The sequence below is a fragment of the Limanda limanda genome, chromosome 19 (assembly GCF_963576545.1).
Source record: "Limanda limanda chromosome 19, fLimLim1.1, whole genome shotgun sequence".
Taxonomy (NCBI): Eukaryota; Metazoa; Chordata; class Actinopteri; order Pleuronectiformes; family Pleuronectidae; genus Limanda; species Limanda limanda.
In genome coordinates this window covers 7,437,850-7,457,411 of record NC_083654.1, presented here as the reverse complement: position 1 = coordinate 7,457,411, position 19,562 = coordinate 7,437,850, and the positions used below count along the sequence as shown (strand labels likewise).

The 19,562-nt window shown below is 45.9% G+C and overlaps 1 protein-coding gene across 1 annotated transcript; it reads left to right on the top strand.

Moving 5' to 3' along the window:
* Positions 1-733: 733 nt before the first annotated feature.
* On the top strand, positions 734-17,478 carry dlgap3 (discs, large (Drosophila) homolog-associated protein 3). Its single transcript, XM_061093089.1, has 11 exons — positions 734-1,885; positions 6,157-6,371; positions 7,128-7,230; positions 7,316-7,532; positions 10,536-11,062; positions 12,448-12,542; positions 13,432-13,651; positions 15,720-16,014; positions 16,115-16,206; positions 16,406-16,552; positions 17,173-17,478. The coding sequence occupies exons 1-11, from the start codon at positions 800-802 to the stop codon at positions 17,476-17,478; spliced, it is 3,303 nt and encodes a 1,100-aa protein (XP_060949072.1). The 5' UTR covers positions 734-799.
* Positions 17,479-19,562: the final 2,084 nt, after the last annotated feature.

Here is a 19,562-nt window from a genome sequence, read left to right as displayed (position 1 = left end):
TGAAATCTCTCTGTAACTGGCTGCACAGACGTTTGTGAATATGCCCGGACAGACAACAGGGAGAAGAGCCTGGCTGATGGATGCAACAACGATAAATGGGAGAGAGAGAGAGAGGAAGGAGAGGCGCTAAATGGGAGAGCAAGGTGGAGAGATACCGCGAGAGAGGGGGTGGGGGGGTGAGGCTAGTATCCTTGATTTATTAGCCCAGCAGCCTCAGAGATGAATGAGAAGAAGAAAGCCGTCTGTGGCCGCTTATTGCCGCCTGCGGGATGAATGCTGTTTGTCTTCGGTTGAGTAAAAAAATGAAGTGCAACATCAATACAAATGTTAATCAAAAACAGGGCGGAAAAAAATCCTTCCAATTTGCGGCCATCAATCTACAGAGTCTAATTCTTTTTGTTGAGATTCATTTGTAAATCAACCGGCGAACTACACTGCGCTGCCCCTCACATATATAGTAGAGCATAGAAACATCAAATAAGTTATTTACACCTGTACTCTCTCAGAATCATATCTTTAAGGTATTGCATCTCTGTTGTTGCCTTTCGCACAAATCGAGCGGTTTCTCTTGTACATTATGTGTTTTTGCCTGTTTAGATCTTGAATCCAAAAATATAAAGGCAGGACAGTACTGAAAACACTAGATTCAATTATCTGATAAGCCGAATGTTTTATTATGTTCACAAGATTCAGAATCTAAAAGTTCACTTCTTCTGTGCCTCCAGGTGAGACCGGTGCAGCCCTGTCACGCCAACAGCGCCCCCTTTCGGCCCGGACGGCCCACCACGCCCCGGCGCCTATGAAAGGGTACCATGTCAGCCGTAGCATGTCCCAGCATTCCTCCGGTGGTGGCGGGGGAGGCCCTTGCCACTGCCCGCCTGAGGACTGTGATGGCCCCGGTAGAGAATACTACCAGGGTCACAGCGACGGCCAGTACTACCCTCCGGGGGGTCATGCCGAGGCTCTGGCACTGGAAAGGCATCATTCCCACTCCCATTCCCACAGCCACTCTGGTGGGGGTACGTTTCCACGCTCCCAGCACCCACCTCTCCAGTCCTTTGACTCTTGTGAGGAGTGCCTGACCTCGGGCCACGGAGGGAAGATGCACCGCATTCCACCGAATATGGGTGACCAGTTCGAGAAGCAGGTGCCCTTTCATCCCGATGGTTTCCACACGCTGCAGTACCAGCGCACTGCTAGTGGGGGCGCTGAACCACGCAGTGAAAGCCCCTCCCGCATCCGTCACCTAGTCAACTCGGTGCAGCGCCTCTTTGCCAAGTCCCATTCCCTGGAAGCACCATCCAAGCGGGAATACAACGGCACAAGAGGAGGTGGGGACTACCGTGGCGAGAGAGGAGGAGGTCACAGGAGTGGAGGGGAGGACGGTGGAGGCCACTACTCAGGCCACCAGTCTCGCTCCACCAGGAGGAGCAAGTCTCGAGAGCGCAGCAAGAGTGGAGACTCGCGGCACGAATCGGGCAGACGCCACCGCAGCAGGACGGCGGGCTGGTGGAGCTCTGACGACAACCTGGACAGCGACAGCAGCTACATGATGAGCGGAGGCCGACGGGGGTATCCCAGTGGACACGAGAGCCTTGATGCTGCCATCCAGGAGCTCACCATGAAGAAGCCCAAGGATCACGGGGGTGGGCCGCCGCCCGGGGAGTGCGTGGCATGTACCACAATGGCTTTGGCTGGGCCTGAGGGAGGGGGACACCAAGGACACCAAGGACACCATGGCCACTCAATGAAGAGGAGCACCTGGTCAGCCATGACAGTGAGTCAGGCAAGGGAGGTGTACCCGTCCAGCAGGGGAGGAGCCTATAATAAAGCCCTTGTACCCCTGGAGAGCAAACTGAAGGAGAGGACCTTCCACTACCTGCAGGTGTGTGTCCGCCAACCAGTGTGTGTGTGTGTGTGTGTGTGTGTGTGTTTGGTCCAGGTATTACCCATTTGGGGACTTGTTTTCCTTATGGGGACAAATAGCAAATCCCCATAACTCAAATAATTGTTTGCATCAACCTAAGCTTTGATTAACCAAACAATGAATTCTCACTGGAGCTAAATTTTCTATCGGTTCATACACAGGTTTCTTTTTTCATAAAACTTCAAACGTCAAAAATCATGAAGGGACAGGTTAAGAATGAGCAAACACAGCCAAAGGTTGAAATGTTTAGATATATCCACCTGAGCAACACTGTCAGTGACTGTCTTGGTATTTTCGCTGTGAGTCAGAAAACAATGATTCTCACCCACGCAGAGATGATTTGATGTCTCTCCTACAGCTCTTACTTCCAGGTGCTGCACTCTGTCTCTAACTCTAACTCGTGCTATTTTCTTTCTATGAATTACCCTAAAATGAAAAGCTAATGGTTCTTATAGGGTATCTACAGAGAGAGAGCACAAACACATGTAATTGTACACACACACCATCAAACCTCCAGCTGTGCAGAGGTAGAGCCGCCACGCAGGCTGTGTTTCTACGGAAACAGCAGGTAGCCAAAGAAGTCCCTGGTGTTTTTCCAACTCTCATCCTTTAGACGCAGCTGAGGTCTGCTGATAGAAGAGACAGTGAGAGCAGGGCTGTGCGTGTCAGTGTTTTCAAAGGACACAACCCCACACATTTCGCTCCTGGGCCTCAGGCTACACCATCTCATTCCCACCTTAGGACATGAAATGAACTTCCCCCCCACTGCAGCTTTTCTCATATCTCCAGGCATCACTTGCAGTTTTTGCGAAGGAGTGGCGCGAAGGTGTGTGGAGAGAATTTTGTTCGGCGTTCGGGATGTGCTTAAGTCAGATTGATCCATGACTTCAGAGCCGGCGGTTTCCTGAAACAGGAGATATAGAGTTGTTCATGTCCACTCCACTGGGAAGAGACATCAGGACAAACAGCAGCACAGGTGCCAGAGTGAAGCAATGTCTGGAAATATCTTTGCAGACAGACTGGTGCAGATAGAGTGTAAAGACTCAAAATCGCATGTTTAGAAGCAGAGTTTAAAGCAGGTATTATGAACATTTTAACATTAATATTGGATCAGATGACTTCGTAGATGTTAAAGAATTGTCACCAGCTCCTACAGCTCTCCAAAGATTTATTTTACACAGATAAAAAAATACACAGAAAGCATTAGGAATAATAATCTACAATGCAGAGGGAGGCAGGACAACCCCTTATTTTGCAGCCTTAATATAGGTAACATTTTACAAAGTTATATAATGCGAAGTTGGCATGCAGAAATAATATAATTTCCTATGAAAGTAAACAAATAAACAGCAACATGTATAGCCAAATTAAAATAAAATTCGTATCCAAATGTAAAATATGTGTGTATGTTATGTGAATAAGTGTGAGTGTGTGTTGAGGGGATATTATTTTATAGACAAACATCGACTCCTGAGAAATAGTTATCAATAGTTACAACCAAATCACATAACAATAACAATCTTTTAAGCATCTTCTGTAGCATTTAATAGAAGAATAGTTCTTTGCCACCAGCCATTCCTATAATTTCGGCAAAGCCTCCAGTTCACATTCAATCTTCCAATGTTAGTTTTGTGTTCGCAACTTATTTCCCATGATTTTGTGCCGCCAAAATTGATTTATTGCAGGTTTAACATTTTGACTTTTTGTTTTACTTTAGTAAAAAATTACAAAACACATCACACCTGACGGGTGTGCTGAGCTAACACAAATGTCACACCACACAATATTTTAGCCTAAAAACAAACCAAGGAAAAGATCACAACTCATATAACTGTAAATACATTTAAAGTGCAAAAAAAAGAAGAAAACTTTCTTTCATAACAAAGCAAGTACATTTACAAGTACCCGTTGAGGTGGCGGGTTTTGACACCCTGACCTGATTGTACAAGCCCACACCAGGTCACTGCTCAAGTGAAGCAGCTCAAAGTGAAAATTAAAGGAACACGAAAAGACGGAGTCTGAATTACAGTTGGACATGTGTAAGGTTTTTCCCCCCATGGTGTCAAAGGCAATCACGATGTGTGGCATCAGAACCCGGTGCCCTCCAATCCCTAAGCCTCTCTCTTCCCCCCTCGGCCTGTGTCTGATAGATAAGAAATGAGAAAAACAAGAATATGGAGCAAAAGTGAAATGAAGACATAAACAGAGGGAGAGACGTAGACGGAGGGGGGAAAGAGCGAGGTGGAGGGATGCAGAGATAGCGGAGCAAGCTCAGGGATAGAAATGAGATAAAGGAGGTGATGATCGCCACGGGGCAAAGTGAGAGGGGGAGTGAAAGAGCAGGATGAGAAAATGAGAGAGATAGTGGAAGGCCAGGGGGATCGGGAGATTAGGCTGAATCATCTTTTTAAGTGATGACCTTAAAAACACACACTCAGCTAGATGCCAACCCCCCCGGGGCCTTGACTGAACGTGTGTGTGTTAGTCAGTGTGTGTAGGTGTTTTTTTTCATGGACACATGTGTGTGAGACTACACACCTCACAGCATTTGCAAAAACTGAAGCTTTTATCACACTGGAAAATAAATCAGACACATACACATGCATTTACATATCGAACTCCTCTGCAGTATCCGAATGTTGAGGTCACTAAGTTCTGTAAATCTCTTATAATCTGTGGATTTATACACATTTTCATTACCTTCTAATGCTGCATATTTAAAACCAAAACTTGAATTTAACAAATTTACACTATCATGACTTGTGAGCAACGCTGTGTGGATACTTAACGTCCACTTCAAGAAGCACTATGTCATTTGGACTGCAGCCACACGTGGGTCTCTCTGCTGGGCTCTGTGTTTCCCTGCAATGAAGTGGTTTTCCTGTTGAGAAAAATACAAAAAATATTAATCTCTTGGCTGAAACACAACTTGAACGGTGGATATGCCTCATGATTCCTGGCTTCCTGAACCAGAGGAGCTGCCGATTACTGATGGTTTAAGTTTCCTCGCTAAATATTGAAGATAAGCGCTGTTTTTTTTAATCCCTTGGTGTATTTTGAACTGATATACAGCTTGGCATCATTCTTCAACTTGCTGGGCCTGAAATCTGATAATCTACGACTATCAAACACAGGAAAAGTGTCAAATTCTTGCCAGATCTAACCTGTCCGAGTGAACAGAGTTTCTCTCTGAATGAGCCCATGTGAGAACAAAGCAGGAGATTCTCAAATGAATGTGTATGAAAATATTTTCCAAATTCATTCCCTGTGTGTCCTCTTAAGGTCTATAGAAAATCTCCAAGCAACAAAATCAGATATAGATGATATTTTAAAGAATATACTAACATTATGACATAGTTATGAGAAGTCACACATTTTACTCAAGGACTGCAGTGGAAACTATAGGAGCCAATATTATGGTTTCGTTTCATTGCTCTTTATTAGTTTTCTGTGTGTTGTTTTCCCTGTGCGTGTGTGTGCGTATGTATGTGTGTATGTGTGTGTTGTTTTCATTTTGTTTTCTCATCAGACTCCTTCTCGTCCGCTCATCCGTCTTCCTGCTCTCCGTGCGTTTAAGTCTGCTTCCCTGCTTCTTGTCTCGTCACCTTGTTCATCTGTCTCTCTCTCTGTGCGCCACCTGCCTTTCCTGTCTGTCCGTCTGCTCACCTACCTACGCTTTTGTGCATTTGCCTATTTGCTCTGTCTGTCGCCTTCTGGCTTACACTGCGTTTCCTCCTTTGCGTCAGTGTTTCTCCTGCTGTCAGAGTTTCTCTCTCTCTGTAAGTCTCTTTGTCCCTTTCTCTCTCTCTCTAACGCCACGTGCTATGTATATGCATAAACTGTATGTGCACGTGTGTGTTTGTGTGGGTGAGTGTCTGTCCCCATAGTGTGCATGAGCATGCTTGAGCCAACATTACAACGCTGTGTGCACGTGTGCCAGGACTGTACTTCTGAGTCATCACTGTCCTTCTGTTTGAGGTGTGAAATATTTTTCATTGATGAAATCAAGTCTTTAAAAAACAGATATTGGGAAGAAACTGCCGACACTGCAGTGGAAATATCTCCAATATCGCAACACTGACATTAACATTACTTTGCATTGTGTTTCATAACTTTTCCATTAACAGAGAATCTTACTAAACCAACTGGGCCGTGTGACTGCTCCACACGGCAGATCAATCCTGCCTCTTTATTTTTACACTTCGTCAACATGTGAACGTGTTTCTCAGGTCCCCTCAGATGACTGGGGAGGCGGCTACGGTGGCGGCGGCCCGGGTGAACCCGGTGGAGAGATCCCATGCCGCCGCATGCGGAGCGGTAGCTACATCAAGGCCATGGGTGATGACGACAGCGTGGACTCGGACACCAGCCCCAAGGCCTCGCCCAAGTCCACGCTGATCGCTCAGAGAGACGCCTTCCGACGATCCATCAGCATGGATCAGAGGTCAGATCTCATGATTATTATTAATGTCGTTATCGTAAGAGGGCCTTTCACTATACATGAACAATTTGTAAAGGATATTATTGTGATAATTATCAGACGACTTTATACCACCGATGTAAATTTCACAGCATAAAGATACAAGTAGTCCCTTTCCGAGAGCAATTAACTTTTTATTCTTACAATTATTCAGTCTGACATTGGAATAAGAATTATAAGTGAAATGATTGCTACATATATCAACAAATCCAAACTCTATATCACATCAGCAAAGTCCAGTCATTAAAAAGAGACACAAATTAATGTTCTGGCAATGTACATCAGGTAAGAGACACCTTCAGAAATTGTCTTTAAATTCTTCGGAAAAGTACGTTAGGTTTGTTGTTTTTCCTTTTTTTTCTTCCATAACTGCACTTCTGTGTATCCAACATGGAAATAGCGATATTCTGTTTTTTAAGAATGATTTCCTACAAGATACACAAATTCTAAATGATACTGTATTGTATAGTACTTTTCAGTTTTTCTCCTTTGACACAGGAACGCAGGAATATAACACTCAAAATGACTCCTGCTGGTTGTACGTGAACATGACTCTGTGACATTTTATCTGATATTCGTGGTTGATGACAAAAATCGCAAAGCAAACGTTTGGAGATTTTGCAGCCAGAATACAATTTCAGCTAGGTGGGAAATAAGAGCTGGTTTCACCACATACTGTCATAATTAAAGTGGACTTTTGGTGTCATGTGTTTGATCCAGGTACTCGTGTAAGCAGTGCACAGATTCCTACCCTACCAGCCGGACCACGCCCAAAACCCACACCCGCTCTCGTAGTTACACCCGCTCTCTGACCAGCTCACAGGTAACCAGTCACCTGCTTCATTTGTTTCTCATCCCGCACTGTGAGTTCATTAACCATACAAACTTTACTCATTCCTCTGCTCCAGCTGGGAGACACATTGAACCGTCAGTTTGAGGCGGTGTGTGAGACCATGTTTGGGGAGGTGGAGTCCCAAGCCGTGGAGGCCCTGGACCTACCGGGCGTGTTTCGCTCCCGCAGCCACAGCTACGTCCGCGCCATCCAGGCCGGCTGTTCCCAGGACGACGACTGCCTCTCCGTCTTCTCCATGTCAGGCCCCCAGGGAAGCATCAAGGGAGGGGCCGGTGAGTGTGAGCGTGTGGTGCGGTTCAATCAGCGTGTTAGTGTTGGAGAAATGTGTGGTTGCCGTCTGTGTGGTGGGAGCCTGGTGGGAGACACAGTGGGAGAAGGAATTTTACGACAGCTTGCGCCTGCTTACCTCGACAGAAGTTTCCACACACACACACACACACACACACACACACACACACACACACACACACACACACACACACACACACACACACACACACACACACACACACACACACACACACACACACACACACACACACACACACACACACACACACACACACACACACACACACACACACACACACAAGTCAGGCACTGCACAGCTGCATGAAGTATGCGCATCCATTTCTATGTTTTCCTTCTCATTTCCTTCAATCTCTGTAATCTTTCACCTCACACTCTCTCTCCTCTGCAGTCCTGACTGTACTGTATGCAGTGTTGGGAAGGACGTACGTTTCAATAGGATACTTTCAAAACGTATTCCGTTACAGAATACAGAATACATGCCCAAAAATGTAATCTGTAACGTATTCCATTACATTAACTAATCTGAGTAACGTATTCTGAATACTTGGAATACTTCCAGTTTGTATTGCATATTTTAAGTGTATGATTGCGGCGTTGTTATAGTCAGTGGAGCAGCAGCAGTCTAAACTCTCTCTCCGCCGATGCGGCGGGCCAGCTGGATGTCCGGCTCCCATCCACTCCTCTGTTCGGGTCCCACCGGAGGCTGAAGCCCCCCCCCCCTGCGCCAAGGCTGCCTCGCGCCGTGCAGCGATCGTTTCGGCGTCGAGTCTATTTTTTGCGCTTGACGCGAGCGTATCGCTCCATGAAACACACTGAAAAATTATTTTAAACGATATTGATGATATTTTATATGATATAAATGATAAAGTATGCATCCAATAGTTTGTATTCTCCTTCTGTTGTCCTGGAGTTTTAATTTTACCAATTTTACCAATCACATTATTAAATGCCCCCCTCTGCCCCTCCATACAGACACACGAGCAGTCATAAAGATAAAAAGGGGGGGGGGGTGTTCCGTTGTGAACCCGGCGTGCCTCGCTGGCCTCCTGCAGAGCCATGACAGCGGAGCTCTGGAAGCGCAGGTCGGTCTTCTCTCACCAGGCGCTGGAAGGGCAGCTTGCGGTTCAGCAGCTCCGTAGATTTCTGGTAGTGACGGAACTGTCTCAGAGCCACGGTCCCGGGCCTGTAACGGTCCCGAGCCGGTAGCGGTGAGGCTTCTTCACGCCGCCGGGGGTCCGGGCGCTCTTACGGCAGCCCTGGTCTCCAGCTGCTTCCTGGGGGCTTTGCCGCCGGTGGATTTACGAGAGAGTGAATAAACTCATGAAACAGAGAAGTACCGTCATGTAATCCACTGATTTCAACAATGTAACTGTATTCCGAATACCATCTATTTAATTTGTAACTGTAACGGAATACAGTTACTCATAATTTGTATTCTAAATACGTAACGCCGTTACATGTATTCCGTTACTCCCCAACACTGACTGTATGTATATGTGTGCTGGCTTGTGTGGATGTGATTGTGCCGCTCTTTGTTCTCTGTCACCTCTGTCTTCACTCCCATCTCTGCCATCACCCTCCCCTGTGTGATGGCAAGTTTCTGCAGCTCGGTAATGGGGAAACCGGAACGCTCATGATTACCATGATAGCTCAGCGTCTCCAGCTGCTTCTTTCTCTCTGCCTTTCCGTCTGTGTCCCTACCTGGCACCTTCACATTCCCCCTCGCCTTCTCCTCCTTCACCGTCACTCTTGAAGTGAGACATCGCTGATATCCACTTCATCTGCGTTTTCTATCTGGGAGTGGGACAGCGTGTGTATTTGCTTATGTGTGTTTTTTACAGTTGACTGCAGGGCCACACGGTGCCTCACAGGATTTTTTTTCAGCTTAGACCAGCAAATCCCCTCTGAGATTTATTTAAGCCACTGTGAAGTGTCAAAAAACACATGAAGTGTACACAAGCTTAAATACAAACACACCCAGGGGCGCATCCAGGCGCAGGGCCAGGGGGGGCACTGGCCCAAGCTGAAATCTGATTGGCCCCTGAAGGGCCCCTGTCCTGTCAGTAATGTTTTTTGGTATTTTTTAGAAACTTGCCACTTACTAACAATGCTACCAATAAATCAAATAAAACAATTTCTTAGCTTTATTTTTCTAAGCATTTTTCAAGAACACATTATATATTCAATGATGTGTGGCTTTGCTTAAAGCCATTTTGAGCTAACAGTAAACAAGGAATGAATTAAATGTGCACCTTAATGAATCAGCAAATGTGAATGGATGTTGGAAATATAAATGGCCTGTAAATTGTGGCTCCATCATCGCCCCTGATTTAAAAAAGTCCTCTATCTGCCACTGCACACGCACTGCAGCTCAGAGCATCAGATGTGTGTGTGTGTGTGTGTGTGTGTGTGTGTGTGTGTGTGTGTGTGTGTGTGTGTGTGTGTGTGTGTGTGTGTGTGTGTGTGTATACGTTTGATTGGAGCTGTGAGGAAGAAGAGACGGAATCTGCACTTCTCATTTTAATATTTCTCTCAGGAAATTGCCTGATATTCCTATGAAGCAGAGTTAAGTTCGCTCAGGGGAAGAGGTTTCCTTTTGTCGCCTCTGTCATGTCTGTCTCTTCCACCCCTTTGCTCTCTGCCTCCCACTGAAATTCACACTTTCTTTGGTTAAAAGAAATTGTGAGCTGCTTTTTAAAATCTTTTTGTCACACTGGCATTATTTCTTAATGGTTTTGTTGTTTTTATCTCTCTCTCTCTCTCTCTCTGTTTTGGTACACCTCCTTTCCCCTTAATAAATGTCCCTCTTTTCTCACACCATCTATCCTTTCACCTTCTTCTTCCAGTCTGTTCATTTTGTAAGTATCCACCTCCCCATCGTCCCTGTTCAGAAAGTTCCCGTTTTGCTTTTAATTGCCCACTCTGCCTCTGTCTCCCTTTCTCCCACTCTCCTGACACTTCAGTCTTTCCTTATCGTAAAGGTGCTCCTCCCCCACTCCCACCTCGCATGTCCAAGTCTTCTCTCTCGGTGCGGGCCCAGAGCAGCACCGAGTCCACCCAGGACGCCTACTTCCAGAATAGCGGACAGTTGACCTCGGTCTCCGGGCGCCCGAAGCAGCACAGCAACTCCGTGGACATGGGCAGCTCTGACGGACCCTCGGGTCGCACCTCCAGGGGGGGCTACTACACCGCCACGGGCTCCGGACGTTCCCGACAGCACAGTAACTCGGCAGAGAGCCTGGACGGGGTCAGGGGTTCACGGGAGCTGGTACCCTACGGAGGGGGTCCGGGAGTCGGGGTGAGAGCCAAACACAGCAGCTCAGCTGACAGCCTACTGGAGGGACCACCGAGGCCGGCCAGAGAGAGGGATGGCAGGGCTGGGGGTAGCCTGGGGAAATCAGTCTCTCTGCCTCAGAACAGCCTAGTGCTGTGTAAAGCTGCAGGGCAGGATGAAGGAAGAAGAAAGTGGAGTCCATCAATAGCTGTACAGGTGAGTAAGGACCCTTGTTTCGTCGGTCCAACATCCACAATCCTAAGAAATTCAAGTTGCAGTGATAAAAAAAATTGTCAATTGTAACATTGGAGAGGCTTAAACCAGAGAATGTTGATCATATTTGCTTTATAACACTTATTTAAATTTTTTTCAAATGTTTCTGTTCATTGACTGATCATTCCAGCACTGACATAGGGCTGACAATGTAGGCACATGTTGAAACTAGAGCTGGAAACTGCTCTGCCCCTCCCCTCTAAACATAATAACATATTATCACTCATTTAAAGCAATAATTTGATATTTGGGGAAATGTCTAAACCTGTCTAAACAGCTGGCAGGAGATGTGAAAATCACCCCGGTGTTTTCTTAGTCATTTTTCAACACCGTATTTATTTCAGAAAGAGTTTTCTGATTTCCCAGGGGCCCCTCCTCCAGTGCCACCTCATTTAAAAAAAATCTTGGACTCGCCCCTGGCCAGGAGCTAGATGAGAGAAGATCAATTCACTCTCATACTCTCATGTGTGCCTATTAAATATGAAGCTACAGCCAGAAGCCAGTTAACTTAGCTCCGGAGCAAAATCTGCCTGCTAGCATCTCTGCAGTTCTTCCCTTGTTGTAACCTGTTGGTTTTTTTACATTTAGGCTTTTGCCTGTCTTAAAAAAAGGTATAATAAGACAATATTGCCCACATTCCCAAATCACTATTAGCCTCATTGAACTTCACAAGATGCAACAACCTCTGCCCTTAACCCTCGACGCGAGTGGGGAAAAACATCCCTCCAAAAAATGTCTGGAATCACTCTTCCAGGACAGACAGACGTGCCATAGATGTCATGTGTAGCAGAGCAAATAAACAAAATAACAATATTTACAACATTCATGAGAAATGAGAGTCTCTAACATAAATGGAGGGGTATATCGATTGTAATGTAGTAGCGGTATAGCCAGGAATAGTAGTATATGTGAGTAGGCATATTGTTTATCAAAGCAATCTAGTTGTAATCATAATCCAGGATCAGATGTCTCCATGATGTGGCCGCAGCAGCGAAACCTGATCTGCAACAATACAGCACATGGACTTCGGGGAAGAAGTCGAGTCAGTAACATGTATTGATTAGACATTTATGTGATGAAGAGGGAGAAGGGGAAGAAGACCGAGACAGGAACCAGCTCTGACTATGAACTTTATCAAAAAGGAAGGTTTTAAGTCGACTCTTAAACTGGAGATGGCGTCTTCCTCCTGAACTCGGGTCAGATTTAGTGGTGCTGGTAAAAGCACATTTACCAAAAAAGTGAACTTGTATGTGGCATCTTTAGTCCATGTGTTTCAGCAAATAGCTCTTCGGTCTGAGTTTGGTGCTTTGTGTCTTTTTGTGTTCCAGGTTGACAGCTCGGGGACCCTGTCCGATTCAGAGGGAGAGTGTAAAGCTCTGACAGAGGTCCACTCTATAGGGGTCCAGGTGGAAGACGACAAAAGGTAACGGAAGTTTACAAAAAATTCAAAGTAGGGACATAATAACAATGTGGCATTTGATTTTCCTTAATTATGGACACAATGTAAGATCTGCATTTTGTTTGTTTGCTAATTCATCTTTTCCCCCTTCAAAATATGTGGTTTCATCAAGAGCTTGTGATCTCTGTGCGCTAATTTATGTGAATAATCTCCACATATAATTTGAAAAGGCCTCCATCTCCCCAGCGCCCTGCAGTGCAGCCACCTATGGTTGATTTCTTGGCTAGATCCTATTATTTCATTTAACATTTCATCAGACATCACAGCTTGAACTCGGTAACACTTTGTTCCAAGAATGTCTTGTTTTTCGCCATTAGTGACGGTAGCCATGACTACTGCAAATCATACACTCGGCATGACTTTCCCACATGATGCAGCCCTTCTCCTAATTATATCGGGTGCCGCTTACGGGTCAGATGCACACAAACACACTCGGAGCTTCACACGCTCCCGAAAGAAAACCTCGAGCGGTGTGTGATCATGCACCTGTTAACAATGTCCCCCACCTCCTGTAATCACGGAGGATGACAGTGGGGCGTTGGTGGAGGGAGTAAAATAGGACAGAAATCTGAGTCACACCTCATCACGCAGCAAAGACGGATGAGAGGAGGTGGGATATAAACTTGTAAACACTCATCACTGAGTCCACTGACATGACATTTGCACACAGCGTTGCGTCATATGCCAGAGGATTTAGCAGGATTTATCAAAAAGCGAGGGAATAGCAGTGACAGCGTGACTGGCCCGGCTTAAACAGGAATGTGCAAAGAAGAAACAAAAATTATCATCGGAGAGATATTTCTCTTACATGCATTACTCTGAGTGACTGGGTGGCTTCGGGCCTGTGTTGCAGGCGGGCTCGCTTCAAGCGCTCCAACAGCGTGACGGCGAGCGTGCAGGCCGACCTGGACCCTGAGGGCTTCCCGGGGCTCAGCATCGCCGTGCCAACGCAGGATAAGAGTCTTCAGTTCGGCTGCTCCTTCCAACGGCACTCGTCGGAGCCCGAGTCGGCCAGTCAGTACGCGGAGTGCCACCGCACCGTCCACACGCAGGGACAGTGGGCCTACAGAGAGGTAGGGCTGCAGTGGTGTGCAAAACATCTGTAAAGAAGTTTCTCCAATAGTTCTATACACAGCAGAACCAATATAACTTTCATGGTGGGGGTCACATTGACAAAGAATGTAGTTACAGTTTAACCTTAATGGTGGATGTGCCTCATTTATTCGAATTCTAATAATTATGAGAGAAATTGTCTTAAGATTCTTAGAAAGAAAACCTCCTTCTCAAAAGGATGGTTGGTCATTTGCTTCTCAAACACCTTTTTATCTTATTTGTTAAAACCCTCTTTGTGTCCTGAAAGCCATCAATAAATAAATTTGTCTCTTTTGTTTTGGGGAAATAGCTTTGACGAGAGGGCTGATGGGAGGGGCTGGGATGCATCGTTTGCATTTTAGCCTGCTCTCTAGCTTTCGCAGTACTTAACAACGCTGGCTTCAAATATGACAGTATACCCTTCATGGATATTCATGAAACAGAACCTTTAGTTAATCAAAAACTGTGTTTAAGTATCCATTCAATATAAGTTGGTTCATTATGTGGGTCTGTCACCCAGAAAAACACTCCCTTCAGAACATCTGTCTGGCGAAATATCACATAATGAAGATGAAGCACAGTCGGGACAGTGTTGTAAAACACCATCAAACTTCATTTACACTAATGAATTCCTGCTTAAATGGATCATTTGAAACATTTTGAAACAGAAACTAATAAAACAACAGGGTGGTCTATTAGATTAGATTAAATTGCTCTGATGATTTTTAGCAGACGACAATAAACATGATAATAATGTTAATCAGGGGAAGCAATGAAACTTTTGGCATGAATATGGTTTGAATCTTAGACTGAATATCAAGATGCACAACGCGTCTCCACGTCCCGCCACCAACCACAAATGAATGCCGCCATCTTGCGCATTTGGAGCCAGAGTCTGTGCCAGTGGCGTTCATGGAATGGAGCCATGGTAACAAGGTACACTCATCCAGTCGTGATTTTATGTTGTAGCATAAAACAAATGAAAACCAAACGTATCAGAAAAAGGAACACTTCATCAGTGTGATAAGAACTTCCTAAAATAACAGAAAACAACTTCGAGAAAAATGTATCTGGTCCATGTCCCATCTGCTACAGTTTATGACCTATACTGCTGCCATCCACCAGGGGGTAATCAAGATACTTTAGCTCCACTTTTGTGGAACTGTCATATCGTCCATCTTTACATCCAGTCTATGGTGTTGTCCATGTGATTGTTCCTCTCTGTAGCATACATGTGCCCGAGATATAAACAAAAGGAGAACCCGCTTAAAGCCAGCCCTTTAGTGCTTCTAGTGGTCAAAAACCCACTTTAACGTGAAATCCTAATTCTTTCTAATGAAAGGTTCAGCATGTAAGATGTTGTGGCATCTAGTGGTGACGTTGCATGTTGCAGCTGAATACCTCACGTCACCCACCCTTTCCAAACAAGAGAGAAAACCTGTGGTTGCCTTAGGTTGTCATACAAACTCAAAAGGTGTTTTGTTTGTCCAGTCTGGGCTACTGTAGAGAGGACCCGCTCCTGATTTAAATGTAAACCATATAAACAAAAAAAAAATTGGTTCGATTTGTGATGACACACTAGATAGAACATCACTGGGAATATTTTATATAAAATTTCTGCCAAGAAATCCCTTTCATCTAAATCTTACACACTTAACCTTTTAAGATAAATTAATTTCAGTAAAACCAAGGTTACACAGGGTTAATCCATGACACTTTGAATTGCAGCCATTGAAGACACTAACACAATGGAAAGCTGTGATGCACATGATCAGGCCTCATATCATGCTGTAATTATATTCTCCACAAAAAGAGAGTTCACAGTCTGACACTAACATTGTGATAGAAGCGACAGTGGGAGAGTCTTCCGTGATCTGTGCCTGAATGTGGGGTTGTTTGGTGCATTTGCTGTAATTACCTTCTTTCAACCACTCTGATACAGGGTGAGGGTCACAGTGAAAAGAAGGTTGGTAGTAGCACTGTCTGTTTCTAATCAGAGCACATTACTGACGGTCCAAATACCAACAGTTTTCTCTTCCATTTCAGCAGGACTTTATTCAGGGTGGCTACCCCAACGAGGCCTGCCCAGCAGACCCGCGGCCCCATGCCCACCCGCACTTGCCCCCACGTACCCACTCCCCTCTGCCCATCACCTCTGAGCGAGCCTGGGCGGGAACACCGTCCCTGGAGGGCCCCCGCAGCCTGCCCGACTCGGGCCGAGCCTCCCCTTGCATGAGGGACGGAGAGTTCTTCTTGCGCCTCCTTCAGACAGAAGTGGAGAGGATGGAGGGCTGGTGCCAGAACATGGAGAGAGAGGCCGAGGAGAACGAGCTGCCCGAGGAGAGTGAGTTTGGGATGGGGATCGAAAAAGATTAGAGATAAAAGATGAGCAATGAATAATTCTTGGATTTTCTGAAACTACATATGTGCTGTTTCCTCCCTAGTTCTTGAGCTGATTCGAAATGCAGTTGGCAGCGCCCAGATGCTCATGTCTCAGAAAGTCCAGCAGTTCTTCCGCCTCTGCCAACAAAGTGTGGTGAGTGTGTGCGATCGCATGCAAACTCATGACAACACACATTACACATGGTGCGTGGTTTTGCCGAGATTCAATGTTGCTAAAGGCAAAAATTAGATTGGCTGCAAAAACAAAAGAAACTGGTTCTCTCTTTAAAAAATCCTTGTTTATTCATTTCTCGCCCATCACATGTCCCATCCTGACCCCCTGCCCCCCCCAGGACCCTTCAGCCTACCCTCAGCCCACCTCTCAGGACCTGGCAGGCTTCTGGGACCTGCTCCAGCTCAACATAGAGGACGTCAGGGTCAGGTTTCAGGACCTCCAGAGGCTCAAGGACTCTGGTTGGAGGCTCCCACCTGAAAAGAAGGTGAGACGTCCGGGGATCCAAACAGCCCAGCTTTCCCTTCAACAATCCCCCAGAGCTAAGATGGCAATGTGCAGAAGAGTAGCGCAGATGGCCGTGCCCTCCGAGCGTTTGCAGGCTGCAAATATACAGAACAGCAAGAGGAACTGAGCTGAGCTGAGCTGAGCTGGGTGGAGCGGCCCAAGTGAATCCTTAAAAAGTCTTTAACTGCTAGAAATTATTCTAACTGTAATTTAATTTTTGTATTTATTGCTGCTTGTCTGTTACAAAGGTTAGACGACTCATTGATCAACTACATTATTCTTGATAAGAGACTAACAATTGTTTCTCCTTTTCTTCTTGTTTTTTTACATTATTGTTTGTTTTTCCTTTCCCATTTCATATCTGTTTATGTGACCTGATGCCAATGCATGCTGGGAAACTATTTTTTGTAATGTCCTGTTCCACGACTCTTCCTCTCGTTTTCATGGTTTCTCATTCTCCTTGTCTACCCCAATATCTCCACCTTTTTGCCACGGGATTCCTATTGTGCCTCGTTACCAAACCATTTCCTCACTACCCGACACACAAATATCCACTGTCTGTTCACATGTTAAATCTATGTCTCTACGTCGACGGGCAAGGAGGACAAGAAGCTGCCTCCTCCTTTACCAAAGAAGCCAGCGGGTGGCGTGAGCGGCAGCCTCCGGGCCGATAGCGCCGGTGACTTGGGCAGCGGAGGTGGGTCGGGGGGCCTGGTGGTGCCTCGTGTGGGCGGACACACCTTGCCCATCAGGGAGAAGTCCCTGGACCTCGGGGATCGTCAGAGGACGGAAGCGAGGAGGAGGCTGCTGCAGACCAAGAGAACCGCCTCCTTCAGGCAGAACTCGGCCACGGAGAGCGCCGACAGCATCGAGATTTACATCCCCGAAGCCCAGACTCGCCTCTGAACACCAGGAGTGTGGTGTCTCCCTCTCCACCCCCCTCACTCACCTCAAACTGACCTGCCCCTCATTGTGGATCTGGTGCGGGTCATCTGCTCGCTGTCCCTCTGCATTTCCATTCTCTCACATCTGCAAATGCCAATATCTTGCTCATTCAACAAGCAATGACAGCCATTTTAGTGTCTTGAAAATGTTGCGGACACAGAGGCCTCGACCTGACATGGTTGCTAGCAGATTTGAGTTACAGACCTTTTTAACTCTCTGGATTTCTTTATTTGTTTCATCTACTTTGCCAACAAACAGTCCATTTTTATAGGCAGCAGAGGTCCACGCAGTAGTAGCATGCCTGTGCGTGTTCACCTAGCACTTCTCCATCACCGAAAAATAAAGGGCTTAACAGGCACAAAACCTCTGGCAGAATCTCCCTGTATGGATCCCTGCAGCAGAATTAGCTCCATATTGAGTTTGTGAAAATCACAGCGAGTTGAATCATCGATGCTACCACTAGGCTTGACCCTCTCACTATCAGTTTATATGCTGTTGAAGTCAGATGGTCCTCAATCCTCAAAGAACATCCTCCAAACACCGTGAGCCTCCCGCAGCTGTCACCTCTCACCCAGGTGCCATCTGTCCACCCAGGCCCTGGGTCAACGAATACGAAGCAACTTTCCGTTTCTCTCCTTCATTCCCCCACATCCGCATCCCGTGTGACCACTCTTAGCATTCAGCCGTGAGGCTGTTGGAATGTGCAAGTGCTATTTGTACATAGTGTGGACACTCATGTTTGCCAAAAGGAGCTCTTGCAGTATAGAATCACAGCCTTGACAACTAGAGAGCATCACAGTCTAAAGAGGGAAAAAATGTTTGCAGTTTTCTCTTCATGTAGTCTTTCTGAAGTTTCAGGGTCGGGGGTTTACTGGATATTTTTAAGGGATTTTTATTTTGGTGGCTTTTCAGGACTCTTTACTGGCAAGGCCCCTACTTCACTGTGAGACTATAGCACCACCAAGTGGTCAAACTTGGACCGAAACCAACAGGAGTGGTGCGTAGAGCGTTTTTTTCCACTTTAGTCAGAAATTAACAGATGCCCTGATGACACAGCCATGAAAGACGATCAGTTTCTTTGTTGTAACTTTTTTTCAGCTCGTTCCTGTTTTCTTTTATGAATATTGTTTGAGTGGACGTCCCCTGTGATGTTTTTTTACTTAATTAAGAAGGCGGTAGATCACTAAGCAAGGAGGAGTGAGCTGCCGAGGTCCTGGGTTGAACCCACCCACCAAACTTGAAGTACAATCCTCTCTCTCACACACACACACACACACACACACACACACACACACACACACACACACACACACACACACACACACACACACACACACACACACACACACACACACACACACACACACACACACACACACACACACACACACACACACACACACACACAGCTGATGAGAGATGGAATTAGTTCTCTGACGGGAATAAAACAAAAGGAGTCGCATTGTGCGTAGCTCCCTCCTTACCCTTTCCAAAGAATCATCAATGAGAGGAAATCACTGGTTGTGAATTTAATTGAAAGGAAGCAACTAGATAGTGTATTGCTGAGATTAAGTACCCCTTGTTGTGAATGGAGTTACACTGAATGTTTGTTGCACTATGTGTCCCTGTACTGCCCTCGTTTATTGACTAGACTTCCTGAAGTCGTAACACCCGGTGTTCCCACTGAAGTGTAGCATGATTTAAAAAGCTTTGAAGGGGTCTCATTTCCACAATGTGCGTCAGAACGCGTGTTTCCTATTTAAGTGCTTTGTATGGATGTTGTGCACTAGGCTGGTGTGTATGTGGTGCGAATGTGGACGGGCTGCGTGTAATAATGGGACATGTGACGAGGCCCAGTGACTACTGACGAGTCCAAATCATCCATTTTAAACACACACACACGGAAAAAATGTTTAAGCATGACCTGTTTAATTCGTTTTCTAAAATTTGGATGGAATGTGTCGGCAAAATGGGATATTTTAATGGGAGATGTATATTTTATAATATAATCTACATTTCTAGATTAGTAGAGACTATTGAGTACA

Excerpts from the sequence above, each read along its gene's own strand:
- dlgap3 (XM_061093089.1), top strand. The coding sequence starts at position 800 with ATGAAAGGGTACCATGTCAGCCGTAGCATGTCCCAGCATTCCTCCGGT. Across the intron at positions 11,063-12,447 it reads GTCCATCAATAGCTGTACAG|GTTGACAGCTCGGGGACCCT; the intron begins GTGAGTAAGGAC and ends TTTGTGTTCCAG. Across the intron at positions 16,207-16,405 it reads GCCTCTGCCAACAAAGTGTG|GACCCTTCAGCCTACCCTCA; the intron begins GTGAGTGTGTGC and ends TGCCCCCCCCAG.